The 11,014-nt window shown below is 41.1% G+C and overlaps 1 protein-coding gene across 1 annotated transcript; it reads right to left on the reverse strand.

Annotated features, from left to right (window-relative positions):
* Positions 1 to 3,434: 3,434 nt before the first annotated feature.
* On the reverse strand, positions 3,435 to 11,012 carry rasl12 (RAS-like, family 12). The gene is made up of 5 exons (XM_043677340.1): positions 10,485 to 11,012; positions 10,029 to 10,085; positions 8,255 to 8,328; positions 6,163 to 6,353; positions 3,435 to 4,507 (listed from the first exon to the last, which is right to left on the reverse strand). Exons 1-5 carry the CDS (start codon positions 10,609 to 10,611, stop codon positions 4,117 to 4,119), a joined length of 840 nt encoding a protein of 279 aa, XP_043533275.1. The 5' UTR covers positions 10,612 to 11,012; the 3' UTR covers positions 3,435 to 4,116.
* Between the last annotated feature and the right edge of the window lie 2 nt (positions 11,013 to 11,014).

Here is an 11,014-nt window from a genome sequence, read left to right on the forward strand (position 1 = left end):
TGATGTCACGTGTGATGCATGAGGAATTGTGAGGGGTGGAAGTGGTTGTGGGAGTGGCCATGATGGGGGCTGAAGTGACATCATCAATCAGCGTGGGGGTGGTAGCTGCATCAGCCGCATGGCTAATGGTGTTTCCGAGGCCAGGGGAATCTTCTGGAATGTTTGAGGAGCGCTGGTTTTGGAGGTGGGTGGATAAAAGTTTGTTGTACTTACAGTTTTTGATGTTTGAGATGGAGTTGAAATACTGTTTGTTGAGAGTATGGATTCTCCTGAGGATGTAGTACAGAGTGGGTCCTTTGCAATTCTGAGAGAGTGTGGCCCTCAGCTGAGGCAGGGCAGACTGTAGAGAGGTTAGGTGCCGGCGCATTGCTGCAAGCGTGGAGGGGAGGATCTTGAAGGAGAACTGTTGCTGGTGTTTTTGAATCTGTAGTCTGTACTGTTTGTCCTGTTCGGGTCCGAACTCTGCTGGTTTAAAGGTGGTCCGGAGACCAGTTGATGTCTAGTTTCCAGGTTGTGTGGTACTCTGACTGCACAGAGGTGGGCACCCAGTGACAGGCCAAGTGTTAGCTCTACAGGCAGGCCCAGAGGTCATCCTTGTCTAGGATGGAATGGTGGCTCAGTGGTTAGTACTGCTGCCTCACAATGCCAAGGACCCAGGTTCGATTCTAGACTGGGTGAGTGTCTCTGTGGAGTTTGCACATTCTCCTCGTGTCTGCATGGGTTACTGTCAGGTGCTCCAGTTTCCTCCTACAGTCCAAAGGTGTCCAGGTTAGGTGGGTTGGCCATGCTAAATTGCTCTGCAGTATCCAGGGATGTGTAGGCTAGGTAGATTAGCCATGGGAAATGCAGGGGTTTGGGAATAAAGTGGAGGCTGGGTCTAAGTGGGATGCTCTTCGGAGGGTTGGTGCAGACTGAATGGCCTGTATCTGCACTGAAGGGGTTCTATAGCTTGTACTTGTTTGTTGATGTAGCCACAGGCTGTCTTGTAAAGGAGATTTGCCCTACTCCACAAACTTTGAGAACCCACCGCCATGCTTGACTGGACATGAAACCAATCTCCACAGCAATGGGAGGTGATGGTCTAATCACTAGGCTGTTAATCCAGACAGGTAAAAACAAGGACTGCAGATGCTGTAAACCAGAGTCTAGATTAGAGTGGTGCTGGAAAAGCACAGCAGGTCAGGCAGCACCCGAGGAGCAGGAAAATCGACATTTCAGGTAAAAGCCCTTCATCAGGAAGGGCTTTTGCCCGAAACATCAATTTTCCTGCTCTATTAATGCAGACACCCAGGCAAAATGTTCTGGGGACTCGGGTTCAAATCCTACCATGGCAGATGGTGTGATGAATTTGAATTTAATAAAAATCTGAAATTAAGAGTCCAATGATAACCATGAAACCATTGTCAATTGTTGTGGAAAACCCCATCTGGTTCACTAATGTTCTTCAGGGGAGGAAATTGCTTCCTTACCTAGTCTGGCCTACATGTGACTCCAGACCTACAGCAATATATTGATTCTTAACTGCCCTCTGGGTGTAGGGGATGGGTAATAAATGCTGGTCCAGCCAGCAACACCCACATCCTGTGAATAAATTTCAAAGAAATTGAGAGCCATCCTAGTCAAATCCCAAAATCTGAATCTTTCCAATCTCGAAGAATCAATTTTCACTCCTACTCCAGGCCCCACAACTTAAAGAGTGTGCAGTGACAGAGGGAGCTTGTCATGTGCCTGGATTCTTGGCAGTGGATCACATCATTGAGAGAATAGTAAGTGACAGAAATTTGTAACTAAAGCTTGTGATTGCCCAGATTCAGTTTGTTTGGCAACATGCAATGAGAGGTACTGAGTAGAGATATAGAGTTGTACAGACAGAAATAGACCCTTCGGTCCAACCTGTCCACATTGACCAGATACCCCAAATTAACCTAGTCCCATTTGCCAGCATTTAGCCCAGAGAAGTTTTGGTTAGGCTCAATTATTAGCTAGATTGTTGCATTCAGTTTTAGTCACCACACTTTCAGAAGGATATATGGGAATTTGAGAGGATGTGAAGAAAATTTTCCAAAATGATTTTGGGGTTGATTGATTTTAATTACCAGAGCCGAGAGTGTGGTGATGGAAAAGCACAGCTGGTCAGGCAGCATCTGGTCGGGGAGCAGGAGAATCGATGTTTCAGACAAAAGCCCTTCATCAGGAAGAGCTCCTCGGATCCTACTCCTGCTCCTCGGATGCTGCCTGACTGGCTGTGGTTTTCCAGCACCACACTCTTGACTCTTACCTCCAGCAGCTGCAGTCCATATTTTCAGTAAATTTTAATGACCAGGCTAGGTTGGAGAACTTATGAGAGCAACTGAATACAGGTTCATGGTAGGTTTAGGTATGATAGTCAAAGGAAAGGGCTTGCCATCAGCTGACAATATAAGAACTAGGGAACACAAATTTAACATTTTGAGTAAGGAAAGGAAGAGGGGAGGTTTTGTCAGAATAATGTTTTTTTTGCATAGTGAGAGACAAAGGCCTGGAACTCTCCAATACATGGTGGAAACAGAATGACAAATGATTTCAAGGAAAAATTGGAACAGCACTGGAGGGAAATAACCTTGCTATGATATGAGGATAGAATGAAGAAAACAGGATTAACTGGATTGACCAAAGACCATGGGACATGGCTATTGGCATTTCCTCACATGAACTGCCATGTTGACTGGGGAAGTGTCCACAATTCAGGGGATATTTACAAGATAGTGTGATAAATACATATGGATAAAAGAAAACAAAAGAGTAACACTAATTTGGATGTTTATTAATTGGACATCATTGACAAATTACACATCAGTTTCTGCTCTGGAATCCTATAACCAATGAGTGTATACTCCTATAAATATGTAGTAAATATACGGTATTCAAATATAAAGAAATTGTGATGTATTTTCACTGATGAGACAGGGATAAAAGATAGTGGGAGTTATGCAGAAAGTTGTACAACCACAGTACAATCTGGTCAATGGTGTTTGGATTGTAATGCATATTGTTTGGTTACTTTTCTACAGTTGTCTGGTTATGAATGTGAGGAACATTTTCCTTATTTAAATCTTCACAATAAGCAACAACCGTCTAAGGACAGCACAGTCAGATGCTAGTCAAGTTGTCTAACTTCCAACTCAGTCCAGTACATTCTGGCCAGTACACCAGTCTGAACATTTGTTTTTATGCACTGGCCATCCTTGTGATGGTTAACTTTGTGATAAAGTAATGCAGCCCATAGTTGGACTTCAGTTTATAAATACATGCCCAATGGAAAGTTTGAGAGTGCCCAAATTCAGTTTGTTTGGCAACAATGTATGGGTGGTAGCAAGGTCAAAAGAAAGGAAGGGAGTTGAGCTGGTTCCAGCAGGGATCTACAGAACAAAGGATAATGCCATTAACTGTGCAAACCCCTTTCTTAAATGCTTCATTTTATCATCTGCAACAAACATCATATAAGCAGACAGATAAGAGATTACAGAAAGCATTACATGTGTACATTTATTGAGTCTATGTGCATTCCTCTTCATTATCAAATATGTAAAATCTACTGAACTTTTTTTTAAGTCAAACAGCTGAAGCACAAACAGCATTTTGAATAATGGTTCTTCTTTAGCTCTTGAAAGGCTTGTTTTAAATAATTTCTAACCTTGGAAATGAGCTGTAAAGGAATGCTTAAATTGTCATCTTCGATGTATTGGGGGTGATATTATCTTGTGGTGATAGTTCTCAGATTACTGAACAGATACCTTATTTTTCCCTTCCTTGGCTGTGAACACTGCAACAAGTACATTTCTCTGACATTTTGTTCCTAAAAGATGATGTTACAGCTGGCAGCCAACAATGGTAGACAGACAAAGGTTGTCATTTGCAACGGCTGGTGGTCTATGTACTCTCTCCTATATCCAGACATCCTTAACAAAGGTCACATTGATCCCAGATGAGGTCCTTGTTGTTCAGTTGGTTTGATTTACATCATAAAGTTTTATGACAGTTTTAATTCCACAGTCACTAGCCAGTGAAAGGAATTATGGATCTAACTAGATTAAAGGGATACATTGAGCTTTGGAATTCAGAGTGATGATTAGTACATTAAAATATTTTAAATCCTTTAAGTAAGGTCAGTGTGGGAGTTCTCCGCTTGCTTTGTGCCCTTGCTGACTTTACAGTGACCAGCTTAGCTGAAGTGATGGTGGGAATTTCCTTGTAGGTTGCAGTGGACAGGCGCTGTGTTCCAAATATAGGTGCATGGTGTTTAACAGCATGAGCAAAGGCAGGTGGGTGGGCAGTACCCAACACAGGCTTCTCCTCGGAAATAAAGAGAGGTCTGACTGGAAGGTGACGTTCAGTCTCTCGCCTCACCTCACGAATCAATTCATGGAACACATGCTGCACTGACTCAAAGTCCAAACAGGCAGATACTTCATAAAATGAACAGTTATACTTGGATGCCAGTGACAATCCATCAGACTTGCTTACCTGCCTGAAAATAGAAGACAGATTTTTCTTTCAAATTATGTTAATACTCATGGTTAATAAATGGCAAATACCTAAAATACTTCGAGTTGTTAACATTGTCAGAATTATGGATCTTGGAATATAGATGACTTGAAATAAATTTACACTGTGCATTAGTTTCAAGAACTCTGTTGTACTTTGATAGTTTTAATAAAATATGGTATAGATATTTAAGGTCAAAACATAGGCTGACATTTCCTTTTGTCATCTGCAAAAAAAACAAAATAACCAGAACCTTATAACAGAATATTTTAAAATCAATTTCTTCTATTTTCTACTGAAAGAAAACAGCTGTTCTTTCCAAACAGGTAACATAATAGCCTTAAGAACCAAACTGAAATCTCTTTAAAAGAATGAATGAATTTCTTATTAGAGCTGTTTCAAAATACATAATTAGAAAGCACAGTGATTAGTGTAACACAGTAGTCCTAGACAGCTCTACACAGTACAGGATATAGGGTATATTTTCAGCATTACACACTAACCACACTGGGTAAGTGGCACAGGGGCAGCAGAGGTTGGAGGTAAGAGTAATGTTGGTTCATTGAGTTAGTACAAAGGTTAGCCATGATCTCATTGAATGGTGATAGAAACTTGAGAGCTTTGTAGGCTTCTTCTGTTCCTATTTGTTTTCAAGTCATAGAGATGTACAGCACAGAAACAGACCCTTCGGTCCAACTCGTCCATGCCGACCAGATATCCCAATCCAATCTAGTCCCATTTTCCAACATTTGGCTCATATCCCTCTAAACCCTTCCTTTTCATGTACCCATCCAGATCCATTTTAAATCTTGTAATTGTACCAGCTTCTCTGGCAGCTTGTTCCACAAATGCACCACCCTCTGCATGAAAAAAAGCTATCCCCCAGGTCCTTTTTAAGACTTCCTCTCTCACCTTAAGCCTATGCCATCTAGTTTTGGATGCCCCATCCTAGGAAAAAGACCTTTGCTACTCACCCTATCCCATGCCCGTCATGATTTTATAAACCTCTATAAGATCACCCCTCAGCCTCTGATGCTCCAGGGAAAATAGCCCCAGTCTATTTAGCCTCTCCCTCTAACTCAAAACCCCCAACTCTGGCAACATCCTTGTAAATCTTTTCTGCACGCTCTCAAGTTTAACAACATCCTTCCATTACAAGGGCGACCGGAATTGTACACAATATTCTAAAAATGACCTCACCGATGTCTTGTATAGCCACAACATGACATCCCAATCCTATACTCAATTTTCTGACCAATGAAGGCAAATGTGCCAAATGCCTTCTTCATCACCAAATGTCTATCTGTGACTCTACATTCAAGGGACTATGCACCTGCACCCCTAGGTCACTTTGTTTGGCTACACTTCCCAGGGCCCTACCAGTAAGTGTTTAAGTCCTGCCCTGTACTACCTTACCAAAATGCAACATTTCACATTTATCGAAGTTAAATTCCATCTGCCACTACTCAGTCCATTGGCCCACCTGATCAAGGTCCTATTGTACTCTGAGGTAACCTCCTTCACTGTCCACTACACCACCTATTTTGATATGGTTAAATTTATGATCAATAATCTCCAAATGTTAAATCATTTTTCCTTCAGTACAGAGACATTGGAGTTTTGAATAATACTTCTTACCTGTATCTCTCCATGTCCAGTTTATTTCCCAGCAATATGATGGGATAATCATGTGGCAGTCCTTTGGCGTGACTAGAAATTACATTTAGATAATGCACGCACCCTTCAAAGCTCTTCCTATTATCAATACTGTAGACGACAATGAATGCATTTGCCCAGTTCAGGTAACGTTCAGAGTTCACTGGTTTATCCTATTTTTAATATAAATTATTGTTTAGCATTATAAAGTTGTAGCAGGTGCATTACTAAATTAAAGATTTATCTGAAAAACATTTGTAAGAACACAGACACACACACTCAGTAAAGCATAAATTTATGTCCAACCGTAATACTTATCACATTTTCACTCATGCAGCACAATATAGCAACCAATTATTCAAAGTATCAAAATTCTATCGTTTTATTTTGCCATTGAGGAGGAATTATACACAACGTGTAATTATTTGGTTCTGAAACAAACAGTAATCAGTGGATTCCAAATGTTTGGCTACTCTCTGCATTGGTTAAAGGTTAAAAAGAAATATTTTATATAATTGTAACATGCACACCATCTACTCTGAAGCTATAATTATTCAGCTGTTAATATATATCACATTAACAAAAAAGTCTAGGAGTATCTGTACATAAGGCACTAACAAGTAGATACTTGCAAGTGAGATATCCAACAGGTCAAGGAATTGGACAACAGACTCTTCCTTATTAAAAACACTTGTTTAGTTTCTTATTTCACTCCTCATAGTGTCACCTCAGCTTGTATCATTTTTTTTTTATTCATATTTTTTTATTTTTCCTCTTGGTTTCAATTAAGCAATCCACTGTTAGTGAAAACTGTAACTATAACTTTATTACTGCACAAACTATTTTACGATGTTTAAAGATACAAACATTGTCATGTTCAGCAAACATTTCAGGTATATGAATTTCATTATTTGTTATCAGTCATTTGTAAGGATTTCTCTTTGTTATTTTCCAAAAAAAACTTCTAAAGGAATGCTGTGTTATCAAACTGAAAGGACCAGAAAATGTTGCATTCACAATGTTTTTTAAAATTCTTCAATTAAAAACAACATTACTAAATTAATTACACCTGTTTAAGTATATCTGCATTCTGATGAGTCACTTTTGAAAATGAATTACAAGGGGAGAAATATATGATTTTTTTTTCTCCAATGCAATGCATGTGAGTTCAGTTCCAATAGATGGGAAAAATTCTACTTGGGTAAAGGTACAATGTCAAAAGAAGTCATCCAAAAAGGTAGAATATTGTGAAATGTTCAATCTAATGCAGATTCAATAAGCAACTTGAGGAAAGTTTAAATTAATGTTCTTCTTAAAGTCTCACGAGAGTCATAAACACTATCACAGTTAGTTATTAGTTTCAAAACATGTATAATGTAAAAGGCATTGGTATAATTTCTGTAGGATTCACAGTGACTTTAGGTTTAACAAAGCCCTTTAATTATACTGGGCAAATACCTGTCATATTAGGCACCTTAATTGATGGAGTTTATCTTTTATGAAAAATAGGCTAATTAGAAGGGATACATTGCCAATGAAGAACTTATACAAAATACAGCTCTTCATCTCTCCAGGTGCTGGCAGGTGAGACTAGATTGGGTTGGGATATCTAGTCAGCAGAGACAAGTTGGACCAAAGGGTCTGTTTCCGTGCTGCATATCTCTATGAGTCAATGAGGTAGCGGGGATTAAAAAAAAGTGTTCTATTTCTAGTACTGTATATATGCTGCTCTTAGAAAGTTGTTACTATATAATCTTGTTACTTTAATACTCTATTAATACATAACAGCTCTTAAAACATGTCTTGTATAATTTATTTGGACTTCAATTAAAAGGGTACATATAAAGCCCAGAGCCAAGTTAACAAGTTTTATATTAAACAGCCTAGTAAAAACTAGGTATTTGACAAGTTCAATGGTTCATTCATTAACTGCATATGCAAGCACTTCTTCAGGAAATGAAAGGTTTAGGTTACTTGAATCTGTGTAAAACAATGGCTAAATGTCAGGGTGGTTGGATATTGCAGATACACCATCTTGCACATTTTCTTCTTTGATTGCTGAAACCTTTGTTACCTGGTCAGCTGTATCCATTATTTTTAAAAGGACTGGCTGATGATCCACAATTTCTTCAGTAGTGTAGGTATCCTCTAGAACAAAACAGTATTTTCAGCAAAGGACATTCCTTGGATACCATATCAATCAAAACACATCAAGAACTTTGAAAACAGAAGAGCTAATATGTAAGTGGCTCATCATATATCCATTTGATCTTCATTTTCGGATTTCAAACATTTTGTTGAGGAATGATGACAGATTCACATCCTATCTTTATGACAAGCAAGTAGCTATAGTGCTTCTGAAAAACACCGAAGTAATTTCCTTGCATAGCCTTTTTGCACTCCCATATTTATACAACACACAACCATAAAGAGCAGAGTTCAAAACTGGTGCTTGGGATGAATTACTGCTATAATTTTGTATCAATGCATGAGCGCGGTCAAATTAAATACATTAATAATGCATTTATAAAAACCCAAGAAAAGTGTTTGAATATCACCAACTGCCCCTGGTACAGAGTACAGATACAAGAACATGTTTCATATTGGCAGAGATATGTCAGACTGTAAACTACTGCAGAATATCTAAAACATTTCCTTCTACTGATTGAATAAAACCACAGATAAACTATCAGCTGTAACCAGATTAGTTGCAGCATTTTTCATACACAATGGCACCACTTCCCAAACATTTTCACAGTGTGATCATAATTTGAGGCTTGGGAATTGTTGAGATGCATCAGTAAGGACTATGAGAGGAGGGGTACCTGTTAGAATGAGGGTACAGCTGTTAGAACACACACAGCAGGTATTGTTGTCTCAGAGATTGTGGGATCAAAATTTCAGCTCACAATCCCATGTGGAGTTCTGATCCTTAAACTTTGTGAAGCCCTGTACTACAAATTCTGTTCTGAACTGTGTCTCCTCTAAAATCCTGTATTACGACAGCACCCATCACAATTACCTTCTTCCATCTCTCAGATCACTTCGACAGAATCTACAGCACAAATTTTGTCAGCTTTTGTATACCACTCCACTTCTGCCTCCTCCCACCTTACAGCACCCTATCTCCCTCCTGGTGCATGTATCAAACTGCAGCTGAAGTGATTCAATGCTATTTGCTTCAACCACTAATAAATGAATGTGTGGAGACCCACAAAACATTTGCTGTGAAACTGGCATCTTTCCTGTGAAAGTTCTTCATCAAATGCCCACCCTGTGCCACCTCCATCCTTTACCTTCTCCTTATGCCATGCCACCTCCTCTCCATGACCCTTTCCAAATGCCCAATGGCAAACCCACCCCAAATGAGAAGGTTTGTCAGACAAAACTGCGTATTAAAAATAAGTTAATAAATAGACTCAAAGTGAGGAGCTAAACATGGAGATCTTGCCATCACCCAGTGTGGAAACTGACTGCCCCACTTACAGGGAGCCTAAGGTACTGCCGAGGGTTGTAGTAGTACAATGACAGTGTCCCTAATTCTGAGCCAGGAGACCCGGGGTTCAAACCCACCTTCCCCAGAGCTGTGTCATAACAATCTCTGAATAAGTTGATTCGACAATATTTTAAAAAAAACACAGCAGTCTCTCTGCTCGATTGGAGTCATTCCCCGCACCCTCCCAGCTTTATTGAACCAAACCAGGGCTACAATGACTGGACAGTCAGGTGTCAACCAACGACATGAAACCCACTTCCATGGAAATAAAGCGTTGCAGAAGCTCTCCCTGAAGTTAAACACGAACAGGTAGAGGAGGAGGTGCGGGGGGGAAATAATCGATGGCACTCACCCAAGTTAGGATCGTACTCGCTTATAAACCTCTTCGTGAGGAATTTCACAGTGAGAGCTAAAGAAACAAAAACATCAGCGTTTAAGGTTTGGCGGTGAGTGTTGGGAGGGAGACCCAACAATGGCAAAAAGACATCTCTTTAAATCCCACGAGAATCACCCCCCCCCCCCCCAAAAAAAACCTTTCACCTGGGATGTCCCAGGTGACTGGGTATAAATGCCCACGTTACCCCCCCCACTCTCTCAGCCCAGCTTCCCCTGTTGGTAGTTGGGGATGGGTAGCACTTATCCCCCAGGCTGGGTACAAAAATAAAATCAGTGAAAAGTGGGGAGAATAAAAACAGAAATTGCTGGAGGAACTTTGCATCCGGAGAGAAAGAGAAGGAGGAGAGTTAATGTATTGAATCCAGTGACCTGTCTTTCTGCAGAACTGGAGGGAGAGAGAGATATTCCTTACCAGACTTGCCGGAGCCGGGGCAGCCCAAGAGGCCGACGTTACATTCCGGGGCTGCCGCCTGGACAGGAGCCTTGTCCCGCTCCGAGAGCAGCGCACTGCCCCCGGCACCCCGCACTTTCCCAAACATCGAGAATTACCCTGCACGAACCCCCCTGCCCTAAAACATTGCAGCCTACACTCGGAGGCTGGATGTGAAATCGCGGCCCCGTTGGGGGGGGGGGGGGTCTCAAGACACCGCCCACTCCCCGCCCAACCTCGGGAGAGACGCTGCTGCAATAGGGCAGTGACGCCCCCCACAGTCGAACTGCCCGGAATATCGAGGGAGAGAGAGGGGGAGAGAGAGATCCTCCTCGCCGGTTGCTGGAGACGCTGGTGGGAGGGTTCCAGCTTTGGAAGGGAGTCCCAAGGTTTCGCCTCGCGGCCACATGCCTTGTAAGGAAGTCGTCACTTTTCTCCCAGTTCGTGAACATGTGCAGGACAAAGCGAATCACAGCAGTGCAATGGATGCCAGGTTTCAGCAGCTCGGGCTA

Source organism: Chiloscyllium plagiosum, chromosome 36 (assembly GCF_004010195.1).
Source record: "Chiloscyllium plagiosum isolate BGI_BamShark_2017 chromosome 36, ASM401019v2, whole genome shotgun sequence".
Classification (NCBI taxonomy): domain Eukaryota; kingdom Metazoa; phylum Chordata; class Chondrichthyes; order Orectolobiformes; family Hemiscylliidae; genus Chiloscyllium; species Chiloscyllium plagiosum.